This window comes from Lissotriton vulgaris, chromosome 3_1 (assembly GCF_964263255.1).
Source record: "Lissotriton vulgaris chromosome 3_1, aLisVul1.2, whole genome shotgun sequence".
Taxonomy (NCBI): domain Eukaryota; kingdom Metazoa; phylum Chordata; class Amphibia; order Caudata; family Salamandridae; genus Lissotriton; species Lissotriton vulgaris.
The window spans coordinates 2,131,875,403-2,131,894,995 of NC_141689.1; the positions used below are offsets into that span (position 1 = coordinate 2,131,875,403).

The 19,593-nt window shown below is 42.7% G+C and overlaps 1 protein-coding gene across 1 annotated transcript in view; it reads left to right on the top strand.

The window, feature by feature from the left end:
* The window catches only part of ATP8A1 (ATPase phospholipid transporting 8A1), a 780,070-nt gene that overhangs the window by 575,092 nt on the left and 185,385 nt on the right, over positions 1-19,593 (top strand). The window contains exons 26-27 of the mRNA XM_086963885.1: positions 9,363-9,546; positions 13,575-13,685. Of these exons, the coding sequence (XP_086820011.1) occupies positions 9,363-9,546; positions 13,575-13,685 (295 nt within the window). The remainder of the gene's footprint in view (positions 1-9,362; positions 9,547-13,574; positions 13,686-19,593) is intronic.

The following is a 19,593-nucleotide window of genomic DNA, read 5'->3' on the forward strand; positions in this document are numbered from 1 at the left end:
TTGTGACTGTGTAGTTTCTCCTCTCGTGCTATATTTACCAAATAACCCACCTTACCTCTCTGCTCCCCCCTCTCCTCCCCCCTCCCCTAAGATCCCCCCCCCTCTACGGGCAAATAGGTCAAGCATGACCTATGTGTAGCCTCTATAGGTTGTAGTGTCGCCTCTCTCTCCTGCCCATGTCTACTATCCTAATTTAGAGCTGGTTATAAACTATATCTATCCTATGGAGTTTTAACGGAGCTTTTCCCTCTATTGTTCCTCCCCCTGCGCTGTTCTGTAAGTTCCAGAAGGAACTCCCCCGCCTTGATTTCTGAGAAGAACATCCTAGTCTGCCCCCCGTTAATGACTTTTAGCTTCGCCGGGAACATGAAGTATGCCTCAGCGCCTTGTTTTTGGAAAGGGGTGACTAATTGCCTTAACTTCCATCTTCTCTCAATTCTTACGTGACAGAAATCGGGCCTAGCAAAAAATGTAACCCCGTCATATGTTTTTTTGGAGTCAGGCCTAGCTCTATCCATGATTTCCTGTCTTGCCAGGAAATTCCCTAAGAACACTAACATCGCCCTAGGCAAAATATCTTGTTGACCCCCTCGTTTCTTCTTCAGTGTTAGTGGGAATCTGTGCGCTCTCTGGACCTCCGTCTCCCCTGCCACTGGGACTCAGGGAAGACTCCCCTCAGGAGCTTGATAACATACCCTCTTGGATCCTGCCCTTCCACCCCTTTCTCTAATCCAAGAAGACTCACATTGTTACGCCTCTGGCGGTTTTCAAAATCTTCAATCTTCCATTGAAGATCTTCCACCACCTTCACTTGCTCCATTTTGAAAGCCTGCCAGTCTGTTGCCTCATCTTCCAATCTGCCAGTTCTTTCTTCCACTTGCGAAATCCTCTCCTCAACTTCTTCGTACTTCTTATTTATTTTCCTGAGCGATGCTTGAATCTTTTTTTGTATCTTGCTTTGCTCTCCGGCTTTCCGCCCTGGCCTCAGACTGTATCTGTTTCAGCGTATTAAACATCAGATCCATTGTTACATTCTGCGCTGGAGGTCTTGTATTCGTCCCTCCACTCGCCCCTTCTCCATGAGTGCTTTCCTGGTATACACCAGAGGTGGCTGAGTAGTCCCATGAAAGTTTTTTATTCATGCTGCCCGGGGTTCCCCCTCCTTCCCGTCTTGCCTCAAGTCTCTTTTTCTTGTGCGTGCTTTTCTCCCTGGAACCTCCACTTCTATCTGAGTCTGTGGAAAGGTCTGCGGAGCTTTCCCCCTCACGGTCACTTGTGCAGGTGGAGTCTGACCCTTCATTAACAGAAAAAAATTCTGGAAAGCCCCCTCTTGATCCCTTACTCTCAGCCCGCTCATGCTGTGAGTCCAGGCTTATCAAGCTCCTCCATTTATGTTCATTACTCTGGCTCTAGCTGCGAGCAGTGTTTAGTCCTGCCTCGACTAGCAGCAAGGCATCCAACATCCGCGTGTTATTCTGTCTTTCTAAAGCCTCAAAAGTCTCAGAAGTAGCTCCAGTCCCCCCAGGTCCACCCCCCCGCTCACCGATGGGGTGTTCGCTGCTCCTTCTGTGTGCCTGGCGTTTTCCGCGGGAAGCGTGTCTCCTGGGGTCGCTCCTGCCGGTTGCTCAGCAACCGTGACGCTGGCGTCCTCGGGGACGGCTTTCTCCGATCCAGCATCTATCAAGGAGGATGACTCATCGTACAGCTGGCTGTCTCCTCGTTTGGACCCGGGGTGTTAGGCAGTAGTTTGACAGCAAAAGACTCTGTTAAGGTGGGTTGCCTAAGACCAATCATGTCTTTGTTGGGGAGGGGGAGGGGGTTCGCCCGCTGAGAACTGGGTAGTTCTTTTCCGCGCGAGCCGGCATCCTGCTGTATCTCTTTCTGTGTCTTGCTTGCCATGGTGTGTGTCGATCTTGGCTCCAATTTCTTTTCGGCTCTTTCTGCTCTCTTCTGCTGAGCCTTTGACAGCGCGCTAGTTGCAGGGGTCAGCTTTTTACTAGTGATCGGTATCTTTGGCGTTGCCCCTGGTCCTGAGCCGTCTCGTTGCCCTGGCCCTTTAGCCGTACCAGTCACAAGTGGCAGAGGCTTCTCCTTTTCCTTTTCGTGTCTCCCGCACTGAGACATTTCCCGGGATGTTTTAGTGCCGCTGAATACGCTCCTCCAATAATTCTTCAAAGCTTGAAGTGCAGAGCAAACCGCTTGCTTAAACCAGCGATCGCCACCGATACTACCAATGCTGCTCTTTTCATGGAAGCAATTCAGCCCATAGGATAGTAGCATATCCTGACATTTTTAAATTGGAAAGCAACAGAGCACCAGTCAATATCTGGGAGAGCCACACCCCCTTTCAGTAGTTTACGTCTCAACTTCTTCCATGACAGTCTAGCACTCTTATTTGCCCAAATAAAACTTCCAATCTTGCTTTGAATTTTGCCAATATCCTTACTAGGAAAGTTAAGGGGGATAGCATTAAACAAATAAGTCAGCTTAGGAAGGATGACCATTTTATCTAAGTTGACCCTATCAAAGATGGTCAAGGGGAGATTTTTTCCATCTAGAAAATAAACGATCCACTTCTTTGATGTGTTTTTGTAGATTGATCTGTGGAATTTTGTCTAAGTTGTTGACTATGGTAAATCCCAGGTATTTGAACTCTTTACTTATTCTGCCCTCCCAGTTATTGATGTTCCAACACATCACTGTGGTTTCTGGATGTATTGGCTTGATATCCCGAGTGTGAGCCAAATTCTTCCAATAGGGCTTCAACCCTTGGTGTTACCTCAGCCAGGTCATTAGTATACAATAGCAAATCGTCTGCATAGAGCGCCAATATTGGTTGGACCTGAAAGGAGTAATCTGTTCGTCTAATCTTATTGCTTGGACGAGGAGCTCTATATATAGATTAAATAACAGGGGCGAGATGGGACAGCCCTGTCTTGTTCCCCTTTGAATGTTAAAACTTGCTGTTAACATACCATTTAACAGGAATACTGCAGAAGCCCCTTGGTAGCAGTTAATCATAGTCCAAATGAAGACGTGCCCAAAGCCCATTCTCCTCAGGACCTCGCAGAGGAATACCCAGCATACTCTGTCGAAAGCCTTGGCTGCATCAAGTGCCACTACAGCCAAGGGTTCCGAAAAGGAATAGGTTTCTGTTTTCAACTAAGAGAATGCGTTCTAATTAGAACAGCTGGATCTGAGTGGACGTGACCAAGTGCTGTAAACTCAGGAGGGAGGCCAAACAAAAGTGTGGTATGATTCAATAACCACTGATGGGAAAACTAATGACATTGGTTGTAATAAAGGAAATATACCACATCTACCAGATGGCCCTGTAACAAGAAATCATTGAATTTCAGTGGTTCATCTACAATTGGGAAAATAACTTTATAAAGAATCTTTGTATGATTAAAGAGATCCTCATATTTATAAGCAAGTACTACCAGTAAAATCAGATGGGACAGCCGGGAAGGTGTATGGTATTGATTTTGAAATATACACAATGACAGTTATTATTATGGTCTTGATAAAGATGGTGTAAACCAGAACGATACCAACGAAATGTGTTGACGCTTAAGGTTCTTAATCTGTGACGTGGGTTGGCACACAGATGAACTATCCTCAATCTATTGTGTCCCAGCCCTAATTAAATACTGTCACGGATAGGTTGTGTTCATGACAAAGCATATTGTCTTGTAGATACTCTCAATCCCCTTATTTCTTCATCTTTATTTGCAGTATGCTTGTGTTTTAAATGTATGTTTATGCTACAACTATGTGATTAAATTATCTATGAATATGTTCTTTAGCTAATGTCACAAACTGATCATCCTTTTTATATGTGTTGAAATATAAGACGCTAAAAGAAAATATTTTTTTTAAGTAAGTACTTTTTAGAATTATATATGTACATCTTCGTAGTAGCACACTATATCGAAAAGAGTATACTCTCCCTTGGTTCACTGACACTGCATCGATGTAAAAAATATTGATGTAGAAAATATTGAATAGTAAAAAACATTGACAACAAAAAAAATCGACTCCTATACTTAAACAGGTAAGTGCAAAAATATCAACTAAAAAATCTCGATGTAAAACATATAGATGTATAAAATATCGACTTTTTTATAGATATAAAATAATATATATTAAATATTAAATATAATTGTAACATAAAATACATTTAATATACATTTTAATAAAATATAACGAATAAACGTAATTAAAAAACACACAAACATAATTTATACATATATATTTACTTTAAAACAATAAACCATTATTTTTATTTATGTTAAAAGTTTAAAATATAAAAAATAAGACTATATATTAAAATATAAAAAACAAAAATCTATAATAAATTAAGACATTAAACTATTAAAAAATAGTTAAACTTAATGTCACAATATAATCAGTGCAACAGTAGGGAAAGTGTTCGATAGCGGAGGGGTAAAAATTACTATTCCCACTCCAGTGAGTGCAACAGTAGGGAAAGTGCTGGATAGAGGAGGGGTAAAAATTACTATTCCCACTCCAGTGAGTGCAACAGTTGGGAAAGTGTTGGATAGCAAATGGGTAAAGTTTACTATTCCCACTCCAGTGAAAGCAACAGTAGGGAAAGTGTTGGATAGCAAATAGGTAAAGTTTACTATTACCACTCCAGTGAGAGCAACAGTAGGGAAAGTGTTGGATAGCGGAGGGGCAAAAATTATTATTCCCACTCCAAAGAATGCAACAGTAGGATAAGTGTTGGATAGCGGAGAGGTACACATTACTATTCCCACTCCAATGAGTGCAACAGTAGAGATATTGTTGGATAGCGGAGGGGTAAAAATTACTTTTCCAACTCCTGTGAGTGCAACAGTAGGGAAAGTGTTGGACAGCGAAGGGATACAAATTACTATTCCCACTCCAGTGAGTGCAACATTAGGGAAAGTGTTGGGTAGCGGAGAGACAAAAATTATTATTCACACTGAAACAGTTTAAAAAAAATATATATATATTAAAAAAGTAAAGAAATCATAAACATAAACAATGTTTAAAAAACGACAAATCAAATATATTAAATAAATAAAAATAAAACGTATTATTATATTAATAACATAACAATAACCTACAAATAATATATCAAATAAATACATTTATAAAAAAATAATTCTTTAAAACTAGAAAATATTTACAAACAGAAAAATGAATACATAAATATATGTATTTTATTTCCTACCCTATAACCAATAACAAAACACAGCAAAAATTTTTATTAAATGTACTTCCATAATTAACGTCATTAATAAACAATTGAAAAATATTAATAAAAAAATTAATATTAATTGACTACACACACTTTAACACTATAATATACACAACGCACACAAAAGTTAAACTATAAAGTAATAAAACACAACTAAGACTTATTTTTCAATTTAAAATTACTACTATTAACAGCTAATAATAAAGTATTTAAAATGTATATAATAGCCACCCTTTAACCCTTTAAAAGTAAAAACAGCACACACAAAAATAAACAATTACCCAAAATAAATATTAAATAATTAACATTCATTAACAATTAATTAAATCCAAATTACTTCCCACCCTTTACTCCTTTAAACACCAGAGCACACAGCACAGTGAGTGTGGCTCACTGGTTAGAGCAGGCAGACCCTGAAGCAGAGGTCAGACCAGGGTTCAATTCCCGACGCGGCAGGGTCTTGAGCTCAAATGTCCACGGACTCGACAATTCTCGCTTCGGTGCCTGACCTAATCATGGGTTCACACTCTGCAACTCTGGGCATTAAGCTTGCTTAATCTCCACAACGGCCCCCCCGCAGCTGCCTGGCTTTCACCTTGGGGATGCCCTGTAGGGGCTATCTCACAGGGAAAAAGCCAGGACGGGTTCCCAAGGCAAGCGCCGAGATACCTCCCCGGTGATCGAGCGCTATATAAGAACATACAAAAGAAATATATATATATATATATAATTAATGACACAATTACCATCATTAATTACCAATGAATTAATTAAAATTAACAACCAATTATTAATTAATAATTTATTTTACACATTTAACTCTATAACATCTCAATTAAACAAATATTAATTCATAAAAAATCAATAAATGTAATATAATTAAATTACTTCCCACCCTATTCCCCTATAAATGCACAACCCGCTACGGAATTAAAAACTCAAAATTCAAATAAAAATATTGATAACCACTAAAAATGTAACACATATAATGAAAATACAAACACTTCTTGTGCTTGAACATTTAATAGGCATTTGTTTTTGCTGCCTATTAAATTTTCAAGCACAGCAACTCCTGGTGTGTCGTTTACGTGTTTTCCTGATGGGAGAATGGTTGGATAAAGATATTGGGCTTCCGGAACCCTAAAAACGACCCACTCGTGAGCAGGTACTGGCTTTCACCGGAAATCTGTGTTTGATGGATATATATATATATATATATATATATATATATATATATATATATATATATATATATATATATATATATATATATATATATATATGTATATATATATATACTAAAATACAAAACCTTAATAAAAAACAATATTTTTAACAACTATATTTTTACAAACGATATATTAAACACTTAGATATTACTTACCTTAAGTCGATATTCTTGACCACGATATTCTTGCTGACGATATTTCTGAACCACGATATTAATGACTCCATATTTGTGCAACTCAATATTTTTTACTCCGTATCCTGTCTCTGCACCCTCTCCTTTGTGTGTTGTAGAGTGAAGTGGCGTTTCAATGATAGGTTATGGGAATGAAGTAAATTTGGTTTTCATATGAAATGAGAAATGGTCTGCTAAAGGAAAAATATACTTTATTACCTTTTTGCTGTTAGCCTTTTCCATTAGCTGATCTCTGATAATTCCGTACTTGCAGTCTCTGTAGTTGCCTGTGACAGCTAATGCTCTCAATAACTTTCTAAAACAACATTCTGCCAGGGCTATACCACTTGTCATACGGTTTTTCGATAATGGCATAGTCAACTACTGTGTCAACAATCCGCCACACCTACAGTGTCTTCCACTTCTTCGCCTGTGCGCATTTTGACTACATGCACTGGTAGTTTTTAAAATACTCCTGCTTTGAGGCCCAAGTTCTGGATTAAAAAGGCTCCCTTCATTAGTGAAAACGTCCCAGTCTATTGCATCATGATATGCTTCAAAGACCTCCTTCTAACACCCCCTGTTAAAATGTGGTATCACTAGGAATGCTAAGAAAGGAGACGGTGAAGCAAACCCTTCTATTATGATTGCACTGGTTCCTGCAGAGAATGTTAATTGTCTAGCTCGCTATAACGGGCTTCCACCTCTTATACGTTTTTCTTTTTCCCAATTCGGTTATGTATGCTCCCACTTAGGTTATGTCTGCTGCTTTTATTTGTTCATTAAAATACCTTTGGGAGTCTGTAGCCTCCTTTAGTCATGCCATCCACCGGAAACAGACAATTGACAAACCATTACACTATTCCTTAATTTCCTCCCTTCTCACTTCACAGTTTATCGAAGATTCGCAGGCTGCAGGGTTGTTTATTATATGCATCCTGAACCATTGCATCAAGTATTTGAATTGAACATGCTGGTTGTGTAATGGTGTTCAAGCATCAGCGCATCTACATCATGTACCACTGCACACCTGGATGATACGGCATGCTGGATCTCCTATTTTTAACAATGACACCCATGATCAGTTATTTACCTTGGTGCAGTGTGCACACAATGTATCAAATGTGTTGACTGTCATGTGCATTGCTAGGTGGCGTTGCCAATAATTGATCGTTGGAAGGAACATGACTAAGGGTCCGATTACGACTTTGGCGCAACGTCGCATGCTCAATGCCAGCTCCCCTGCACCAAAACCGTGCAGCGACCACCAGCAGCATTATGAGTAAAAAATGTGTAACTTGTAATACTGCCGGCGGTCTTTTGCCTTTCCCACTGCTATGGGAACGGCAATAAAGTTCCAGCATGGCATGGACGGTGACGTCCATGCCGTGCTGGAACTTTGTGTGAATACAGACAGTGGGCACATGTTGTGCCCTCCTGAATTAATCCCCATGGCAGGGGCTATGAGAGCCCTGTGGGGCCCCCTTTGTTCTTGCACCGCAAGCTTTTTCATGGCGGGGCTGTGCCATGAAAAGACTGGCAGTAAAAAAACGTGTAATATGCTGAGTGGGACTGTGCCAGGCCCTGCTCAGCATATTGGGTTGTGGCGCAGCAGCGCCACCACCAGTGAACGACGGTTCGGTGGCGCAGCCGACGTTCCACCTCTCGTACAACTTTTGAAGTCACAATTGGCACCACGGTGGACCACCACTGCTGCACCACTGCGAGTCACAATGTCGCAAGACTGCCAGACTCGTGATCAGCCCCTAAGTTTTTCCAGGTTGTGCACTAAAATGGCCATGGTTATCTATGTTAAAATTCCATACTGTACATTCACAAGAATCCATAATGGTGCAGCGACACAGCAGGTCCTCTCAGTCTCCGGACCCCGAGACCAGTTGCATCCTCTGACTGTACGTCGCAAGTGACACGACAGAAGGCTCATAAATGATGAACCTGGGTATAATGTAGTAGAACAGGAGAAACCACCACCTGTCCACCAAAATGCAGCAACTGCTTCGGTTGAGACCCAGACATTAAGAGATCTACACACACTACAGCTCAATTGCATCATAAACAGTAAGAACCACGGAACAACACCATATTTGACAAACCCCAATAAACTCTTAAGTCAAACTGATTTATTCCATGCAACGTTAATAAAAACCATTGCATGGATGAATATACACAAGTTAAAAGTGACATATTGCAAAGCTATGACAAGCAGCATTTTAAATCAGGTAAAAATAGCTTTGCCAGTAACCTTTATAGAGTGCCTTCTAATTTCTTTTCACATGCCATATGTTGGATCCGTTATTGTGTGCTTTTAAATATTCTCAAATATTTTTAATGGCCATTCTCATCTGTAAATGCTTATGAAAAGAATGGAGTCATTTTGTTTTCCTTGGTACTGGACACCTCCAAATGACCTGAGGGTGCAGAGAATTGGCTTCTCCGGTAATAGAATTCTCCTTGTGAGCAAAAAAACGTTACATGTGGAAATGTACATTTCTGCCTAATATAGTTACGAGTCAATGTTGGCTAGTAGGGGTGCTTTGTAACCTGGACTGTCATAATTCTTTTAGACTGCTCCTGGTGATATTTATGAACCCACAGAAAGTAAAAATTCTGCTGCATGTTATGGTTTTTTAAAATAACTTTGTAATGTGGCTACCTATCCCAAATCATAATTATTTCATTTTTATTCAGAGTGTCTCCACTTCAGAAGTCTGAAGTTGTGGAAATGGTGAAAAAACAAGTCAAAGTAATTACTTTGGCAATAGGTGACGGTGCAAATGATGTGAGTATGATACAAACAGCACATGTTGGTGTGGGAATAAGTGGAAATGAAGGACTACAGGCCGCTAATTCATCAGACTACTCAATTGCACAGGTATGTCTATTTATATTTCGAGAAACCTACAACAAATATTTGTCAAATGAGAATGTGACACATTTTCATACATCAGTTCCACAGAGGTACATTTAATGATCATAGTGAGGTTCATCTTGCAAACATACTCCTTAATAAGAAATCACAGAACAGCTGTTGTTTACCCATAAGTCTCACCTATGGAGTTAGAGTAACTTTTTTGAAACTTTCACTCTGTGCAGATTTAAGAGAATCCTTTTTATGTATTGAATGCAGACAGCGTGAACTGTATATTATCAAAGGTTTATTGCCTATAGTAACAATAAAATAATACATAGAGATAGCTTTCTTCGAGAAAAATCATTCCATGATGGACACCCATACATGTACGTGTGGTGATTGGTGAACATTTTCGAATGGTTTTCCCAAAGGAAATATTTTTCAAGATGGCGCCCGTCAGTATGCATGCGTTGTGATGCACCAGCGGCCATTTTTGTATTTGTTTGAGCCCTGGTAACACAAACAAGCTTTGACCAAGCTAGTAGCTCATCACTGGCACTTTCAAGGCGAGGCACATTGGCTTTGTCAGTGCTTGTTTACAGTAGTCTTCACTTTTAGTTTATAGGGAATTTCAGAAAGTCACACACTGGAATTGATATAATTTGTTTCTTTTTTGCGATTTATTTTCTGCTTTTTATTTTCCCCTTTTCCATAGAATTCAAATGCTTTAAAATCTAGCAAGGGAAGAGCATAGGACTCTAGTGTTTCGTTATATCCCCAGAATGATTTCATATAGTGTATTGTTTACATTGTTTGTTGCATTATACATATATTATATATATTTTTTGCTGTAGATATTATAAGAAACTCAATTTATATAGTTCATTCCCTTGGTCGTCAGTATGCGAATTTTAACATTTTGGTATAATGGCTCTAATGATGATCAGTATTGCTAATATATTATTGGCATACTCATCTTTACCTTGAAGAGGCAGCTTTATGCTGCTTTGTCTGTTCTATTTTTGCATTTCTCTAGACACCTGTAGGTTTAACAAATTCAGTTAAGTTATAGTATCCAATTTCCTGATATATCTTTCCTGAGTCATAAGAATTTCTTTTCATTGTTCTGCTACCATCATGCTGCGCCATCATGGTCCTATTATGGTTCTGTGATTCATAAAAGGTTTCAATTCTGTGACTTAGGGAGCTCACTTAATTTGTAGAGTGCTAGGCTGTCTTAAACCTTTGTGCTTCTTCTTATTTCACTTATTCACTAAAACCAGAGAATTACAACCTGCCACACTTCTTTTCAACTAAACCATTTTCAATCACTGTAGACATGTAATATTGTGAGACTACTTTTGATATAACGGGGAGGCTCGTATAGTTTACCTAACTCCATGCACTGATTTAACACAGATTTGTGGAGACTGCTTTACTAACACTGACTTTGTAAACTCAAGGATTTTTACTAAAGACCAGTCATTAATAGAGAGCAGTTTGTGCTGTTAGAGGACAGATATATATTGCGACCTGTACTACGAATAGATACGTCAGTAATGCACTGGACATTCACAATTTCTATACAATTCTGATCATGCTTCACAACTGTGTTTTGTCAACTGTAATTGCCCTAGAACCTACTTCAACACAGGCCTACTACATACCTTACTTTCGTTCTTATTACGTAAATTGTCTGTTGCACTTTCAGAGCAATCTGCCTCAGCTGGCCTCATATATATTTTCACAGGCCATACATGATGGTGCTGCATGTAATGCTTTTGTCTCTGTTGGTTCAGAAAGTTTATCCTGAGCCCAGGATAAACATCCAATTGGAATGTCCAGTATTTCCATTTGTGGTCAGCTGTTCCTTACAGGCATTTAAGGATAGGCTTTCTTCCACCTAAAGAACATTTTCTCAATTGAACTTTTATAGTGAAGTTGGGTAGCTCTGAAGAGTTGTTCCAAAGTACCAGGGAATGTTATTCTTATGTGCATCTGAAAAAGCAGAACAGCACCCACGCCCATCCTCATCGCTCATTTGTCATAGAGTACAGTGGAATGGAAGCTTCATCAAAACATTTAGCTTGAACCCATCTCTTTATTATATTTACTTATATATTCTAGATATTTAAGATAGTGCAGACTGACTGATAGTCAAAGAGATGTATAGCACTTTGTGTAGAACATCATTACAGTAGCAGCATCTCAGACATTTTGGGGCTTTACATAAGACGATATTATGTAAGTGCTGCCAACCATATAGAAAAGACCAAGCTATAATGGGCAGAGTAAGTGAAAACATGGTGTTGAGGCAATTCTAGGCAGTACACATAAACATTGAAGTGCACATATTTCTAACAGCAACAAGAGAAATAGATTTTCCCCAAATCACACCATCTTTGGATGAAGTAATGAAGCCAGGATTCAAATCCTGTCTCTACTTTTGAGTGCCACCTTACCACTAGGTTGTGTCTCCTGGAACTATTGTGGTCTACATATTCAGTTTTTATAGTCCTGATGAAGACCGCTGACCTATATGGGCACCACGGAATGGCTGAAACATATTGACTTTAAATATGATGTTTGGCCAGTTAATAACTCTAGACAGCCACACATTGTTGTAAGCCTTATTAGGGGTACCATCATTAAATTAGATTTTTTGGTGACCAGCCCGATAATTTTACCTCAGCCACACACATAGTTGAGCCCATCCAAGCATGAATCTATGTTGGATATGGACTAGACCCAGTGAAGAATTATGCCATAAGTTGTCGGTTGGGGTGAGTACAACAACTGAAATCGTTCTGTGTCTGTAATCAGATGGATTGGCATTTTTGCTACAATATCGTTTTGCGGCTGTACCCTTGTGTGTTATCATAGAGCTAAAATTGTTATCTGCTTAATTATTATTCTTCAGGCACTTCACTTTATGAGCCCCTGCGATTGTACAATTTATTTTCATCAAACAGGGTAACTTGTTATTGCATAGATGACATCTAAAATCGCACTCCCTTTTGCGAACTGGTTGGTGTGAAAATTGCACACACCTGGAGTGAATATACTTTCTTATAATGGTCTGTTAAGTTTTCATAGCGGTATGCCCACAGACTCTCTCGTCCTTACTAAATACTTTTTGTTTTAGAATGTGTTATTCTGTTGACAAGTCAGTTGAGGAATTAGCAGCGTTTGCACAATGTTTTGTACCACTGTAGGTAGAGTATTATTTGTATTTTCCTCCTCCTAGGAGATGATGGTATCCTTTACAACTTAAAGGGGCAATTTGGTGTTAATTTGCAAATAGTACCACTGCGGGAGGGATTGGAACCAAGGTAGTTAACAGCTCATGGGCATTATTACATTTTTTCAGGCTTTTTACCCCATTTGAAAGTGAAGGCATTGGTTTCCTGTAGTTTATGAATATTTTAGGGCTGTGTTGTAAGCCTTTTCAGATGAAGCTCTCGCCATTCCTCTGAGACATCTGGCATATGGATGATCTTTAATTTAGCAAACATCCGACAACTCGTATTTAATTGCATTCTGCACAACCACTCCTAGCTTTCTCGTCTGACTTCCCACTGTAAAGTTCTCCATTCACTAACAACTACAACAACGATATGCAGATGTTGATCTCTGTAACCGACTATATGGTACAGCTGTCTACAATTTACCTCTTTAATACGTCTTTATTAACTTCTTTTAACCTTGTAGCCTCCTGTAAAAGCTACCCAGAACCTTTTACTTACTCTACCTGTTTACCCTCTGTCTAGTTCAGTTATGTCCCCCCAATGTATTCGTAAGAGAAAGACCTGTTTATGATTGTAAATTGCAGTAATACCTTCCTTGGAACAACTGTGCTTTAAAAGCATTTTCAAAATATTCACAAGAAACAGTTTAACTTGTATGAAATAGTACCGTTTTTTAATTGTTTGCATTACATTTTCCTTGTTTAAATTAGCTAAGCAACAATTTCCTTTTGTAATACTTTATTGATGTACATTGTATGATATATGTACAGTATTGACCATGTTTTCAATTTTTACTTGTAGTTTAAATACCTGAAGAACTTGTTATTGGTTCATGGGGCCTGGAACTACAACAGAGTATCAAAGTGCATCCTGTACTGCTTCTACAAGAATATAGTTTTATATATTATTGAGGTAACTTTCCAATAAACATTTTGCTACAATATACAAATGTTATTGTAGGTCATCTACTGTTGACTTTGTGTGTGAGAGAGAGAGAGGTTCGCCTAAGGGACCTTGCCTGATGGCAGTCATGAAGCAGATAGCTCTACTAATCTTATAACATATAGTTTCCTTATTCCATCTGTCACAAAAGCAGGGTCTATTTCCTACCATGTGGAAATATGCTCTTGTAAAACATCTACTGAAAAAACCCACCTTGTCAGCATCATATCCAAATAACTACCGCCCGTTCCGTTCTTATCCATTCTGGCAAAAATATTGGAAAAGTATGTCTTTTACCCTTTCCAACCATTCGTAGAAACACGTGCCATTCTAGATTTCAAACAAGCTAGTTTTAGAGCCAGGCACTGCCCATAGATGGTAATTGTCTCTGTGTTGGATGATTTTATTTGGAAAGCAGACAGAGGCGAGGCAGCTGTTCTTGTCCTTTTAGATCTTTCTACTACTTTTGATACCATTGATCATGCTTTACTGGTATCCCATTTGGAGATACTGGGCTGTGTTTATCAATCCCTAATGTGGTTCTCAGCCTTCCTATGAATCTAACTCAGTCTGTTACACTTGTCACCTTTTGAATCAGAATCTAATATCATGAAATGGAGTCCTGTTAGCCCTCATTTTATCTCTTCTGCTATTTAATATGTGCATGTCACCATTAGCTAAACTACTGAAGGACAATGGAGATAACTTCTGTATGTATGCAGACGAGGGGCGTGGCTAGCCGGCCAAGATGGTGGTTGACTGAAGCCTGAGCTCCGGTGCTGCCCAGGGGTAAACTCCTGTTTTCCGCCGTCTGGAGGGACAGTAACACCTGCTGGGGGTCGGATCCTGCTGCCGGGACCCCCCCCCGGAGACAGCGGTGAGAAGCCGGTGGCAATTGCGATCGACGGTGCCCCCCGCGAGCGCCTGGGCCTGCTACCGCCTTTCTCCATAACTGAAGCCGGGGACTAAAGTGCGAGCAGAATCTGGGACAGTACTGGCGAGAGAGAAAAATCGAGGCGCCCGGTCTTGGGCTTAGCGGACACCGGAGCGAGTCCTGAGTGCTGGGCGGCTGCCGTCTCGAAGGTTGGTGTTCCGGCACACTGGTGAGTCGGCTGTGGCCCAGAGGACGGCCGACGCTGGCTGGATTGTCCGGGGGGTCTGAGTGAGTCCTAGAACTGCAGGAATCGCCGGGGTTGGCCGGAGGTGGGGACCGGCAGGGATTCAGTGGGTCCGGAGAGCGAGCTGAGGAGCGCAAGGCTCTCACGGCCGGTGCCTCGCGGGGGAAAGTTCCTGTGCCTGCAGATGGATGGTGAGGAGGCTTGGTCCATCGCATGAGGGGATTGACTACCCCACCTCCCCCCGCTGGTCCTCACCTCACCTGTTTTCTTTCTCCCTTTGCCCCGGATCGGCCCTGGAGGCCAGCACGGAAGACACGTGGTGACAGCCCAAGGGATATCGGGACAGAGAGTCCGTGTGGTTAGAACGGCCCGAGCCCTAGGAGGAGGCCTCCCCCTGATCGGACACAAGACGGTGGGAGAGCCCAGGGCAGAAAACTGCAATTGAGAGGCCCCGGAGACGTGGGATCGCTTGAAGAGGGGGCACAGGGACCCTTGTAGGGAAACGCGGTTTGAGACTGCAAAAGGCTGGTCAGCACCTGGCCGCACTCGCCATGGTTCGAAAGGGAGCGAAGACACTGGACAGCCAGGATGGCCTGGCTGGGATACAACAAGCCCCGGCCACAGGGAATGGCTGAGCCTCATCTGGAGCTGGGGGTTCGGACATTGCTAAGAGACAACAATCGGACAAACTAGATCTGATACTGAAGAGATCAGAGATTCTAGGACAGAGATGGAGTGGCAACTCGGGACTCTCACTACCAACCTGTCACTGCTGAGGGCTGATCATGGTAAGCTGGCTGACAGGGTCAAAGAACACAGACTTTGCGCTTGCTGACCTCCGACGGTGTCTGACCACACAATGTCGCTTCAGCGACTGCAACAGCAAGTAAGATCACTACAGGACTGCACGGAGGATGCGGAAGGCCGCAACCGACGCAACAATATTCGCGTTATTGGCCTTCCGGAGCGCTGTGAGGGGACCCAAGCAGCGGACTTCATGGAGCAATGGTTCCGAGACCATATTGCAGCAGAGGGCCTATCATCACATTTCTGCGTGGAAAGAGCACACCGCGTCCCCACGGGGAGACCTAAACCTGGACGTCCACCTCGCCCCCTGATAGTACGGTTATTAAATTACAGAGACAGAGATTCCCTCCTCCAAAAAGCGAGGGAGAAATCCCTAATACAATATGAGAATTGCCGCGTGTCTCTTTATCCGGATTACACCAACCTAGTACAAAAACAGCGTTCTTCATACCAGGAGGTCAAAAAGAGACTTCAAAAGGCCAAGCTGACATACGCGCTATTGTTCCCAGCTCGGCTGAGGATCGTATATGATAAGAAGACGTATTTCATTGAGAGCCCGGCGGACGTCGAGGAGTGGCTGGACGTAATGGACATTGATGGCGGAGGCCTCTCGGAATACAATTACCGATGGCTCGGAAAGAGTTCTAGATCCGACCGGGGGGGGGACAACCCTGCCCTGGGAAGGAGACCCGGGAATTGCGGCCAATCGAAGGAGAAGCAGCGGGAAGAACAGCTTGACTTGGTCGAATTGGTGGGCAGCTTTCGGGAGGAGCAGGAGAAAATTAGCACGGACATGGAGGAAAGCACGATTCACTCTGATTCGGAGCATAGCATGGTCCTATACCCCACTGTCACACCGAGGGCGGCAGACGACTTGTTGGACAATTGAAGAGATGCGGAGACCGGCCTATACCGGTTGAAACACTTGTTGACATTTAGTATCCTTTTAATGATAAATAACTTACACTTGTAAACTTAATACGCAGAGGAATCCGAGGGGACTGGGGAACTGTACTTATCTGTATCAGGGGGGTGGACTACGGGGCGGACTCCCATCTTAGTGGTGGGAAACCCGGTGATGGGGCCTTCCTGGTCAGTTACACCCCTATGGGGCTTATATACCCGCTCTAAAAGGACCTCCAGATGGTAACGAAGAACAGACTCCTGGACTGACTGTCCCTGGGTTGGTTCACTGTAGAGCCGATGGCACCCAATAGGGCAGTTAAGATAACTAGAGCAGCGCTAGGCCACCCCCCTACTGGCGAATGCAATTGTGTTTTGTTCATTACGTTTATGATTCCTTTGTTCGGCTCAGCACCGTTACAATGCTGTGCCAAGTTAGTTTTGTTTAGGGAAGGGAAGGCAGAGGTCTCCAGGTTGACACTCGTAGAATGTAACAGAAAAGTCCTACTGACACTCCGAGATCAGATAGGAGATAATGGCTGAAAGATCAGGGTCATATAAATTTGCCACCTGGAATGTGCGCGGGCTTGGTGCGATTCAAAAAAGGCACCGGATCCACACGTTTTTACTTAGGCAACATGCACAGATCACATTCTTACAGGAATCACACCTAACCACAGCAGAGGCGCAGACACTAAGGAAACGATGGAGAGGTACTATATATTCCACGACATACTCTGCCTTCTCTAGAGGGGCAACCATCTGGGTTCGACACGGGAAGCCCTTTGTTGAGATAGAGAGGAGAGTGGACGACCTAGGGAGATACATTATGGTGAAGGGCACGCTAGATGGTACGTTGTTAGTTATAGGCAGTATATACGCCGCGAACTTCGACCAAGAGGTATATCTGAGTAAGGTGAGTAGAGTGTTGTCCGACTGGGCCGACATCCCCTGGATACTAGGAGGGGACTGGAACATGATTTTAGACATTGATCTGGATAGGTCGCACCCCCCCCCCCCCCTGCAACTAGCTGGGGGTACAAAAGTGACGGAGGGGTTTACGGCTTGGGCTGCGGGCTGGGGTCTAGTGGATGCATGGCTGGGGCTACACCCGACCCATAAGGAGTACTCTTACTATTCCCCCGTACATAACTTGCACACACGTATAGATAGGTTTATGTGCTCTAGCTCCTTAATGACGAAGACTGGCAGTATGGAATACTTAGCTAAAACTTTCTCTGACCACAGACCACTGACACTTGACCTCCTCTGGGGCAGAGTACCGAGCCCGGTGCCTACCTGGAGACTCGACCCACCGCTCTTGGAAAATGGCCCTTTTCGAACGTCCCTGTCCACTACCCTGAACAGTTATTTTCTTGAAAATTGGGATTCTGCGACGTCCAACTTAGTGGAGTGGGATGCCATGAAAGTGGTAGTACGGGGGGCCGCCATAGGGCAACTAGTAGGGGCCCGACAAGAAATTCATAAGAGACTCTGTGAGGTCGAAGACCGCCTGAAAACGCTGGAAAGGGAAGCAATTATAGACCCTGAGAAACTAGGCGACCTACAGACAGGAAATATTGACCACACGGACATCCTAGAGACACTGCGGGTCATTGACCATAGGGAATATCTACAACGGCAACACGCCGCGGCGGACAGATCAGGTACCCTGTTAGCCCGCTTAGTGCGGGATCGTCCGGACACTCCGGTGATTACCCGGATACGCAATGGAACGGGCAATGTAGTCCATATGCAGTCCGAGATCAATGAGGCGTTTTACGCCTACCTGAAAACATTGTATGCTCCTTTCCCTATGGAGGACCTGGTCCGAGTGGCGGAGTTCCTACATGGTATACCTTTCCCAACCCTGTCTGCGGATGCCCGAAAAGAAGTCGGTGGTCCCATAACACATCGAGAAATCCGGGTTGCCATACGGTCCCTGAATCGAAACAAAACGCCAGGCCTGGATGGGCTACCGGTAGAGTTTTATCAAACCTACTCCGATGTTCTAGTGCCGGTCCTAGAAAAGATATATAAGGTGGCGTTTGAGGAGGGTCGATTACCCAAATCCACGATGCAAGCCCTAGTCATATCGATACCCAAGCCGGGGAGAGACACACTTGAACTGACCAACTACAGACCCCTGTCCATCCTCTCAACAGAGTACAAGATCCTTAGTAGGGCCATCGCCTTACGGATACAACCCCACCTCTCTGATTTGGTGCACCCGGAGCAGTGTGGTTTTCTCCTGGGAAGGAGCACGTCCCAGAATACGCGTCGACTCCATGCCCTTATGACTGCTACATCACAGGAATATCCCTGGGCGGGCTGTATAGCATGGGACCTGAAGTAGGCGTTCGACTCCCTGTCGTGGACGTTCATGTTCGAAACGCTGCGGCGTTTTGGCTTCCCGTACTCCTTGTTGACATGGATGAAACTACTCTACACGGACCCCTCGGCTCGTGCACGTATAGGCCGATATATATCGGATAGCTACCCGATATATAGAGGCACCCGGCAGGGCTTTCCCCTGTGCCCGATTTTGTTCGTCTTAGCGCTAGAGCCCTTAGCCATAACCCTTCGGACCCACGGAGAACGGAGGGGTATATCAATAGGGGGTACACATCACCTAATATCCATATATGCAGACAACATCTTACTGTATTTTCGTGATGTGGAAGAGGAGCCGACTGACATGGCGGACGTATTTCGCCGATTCGAAGAGGTGTCCGGATTAGCCATAAATCCAGGGAAATCCACTGGTTTCTACTTTAGGGACCTTTCGAAACAAGTGTGATCAATGGACCATTGATGACATCCCTAAGGCACTCACTCTGGTGTATTCTTCCAAATGATTCACAAGAAGAATGGTAACTGCGTTTCAATCTGTATTTAATTGTTTTTCAAAAATGGTATTCATTTTATATCCATTTATAGAAGTATTTCAGAAACATTCCAAGTTCAAAGATACAAATTATTGGATCCCGCTCCAATGCATTTCGGGCCACCGCCCTTCATCGGGGAGCATGAACCTTGGTGTTTCGTGA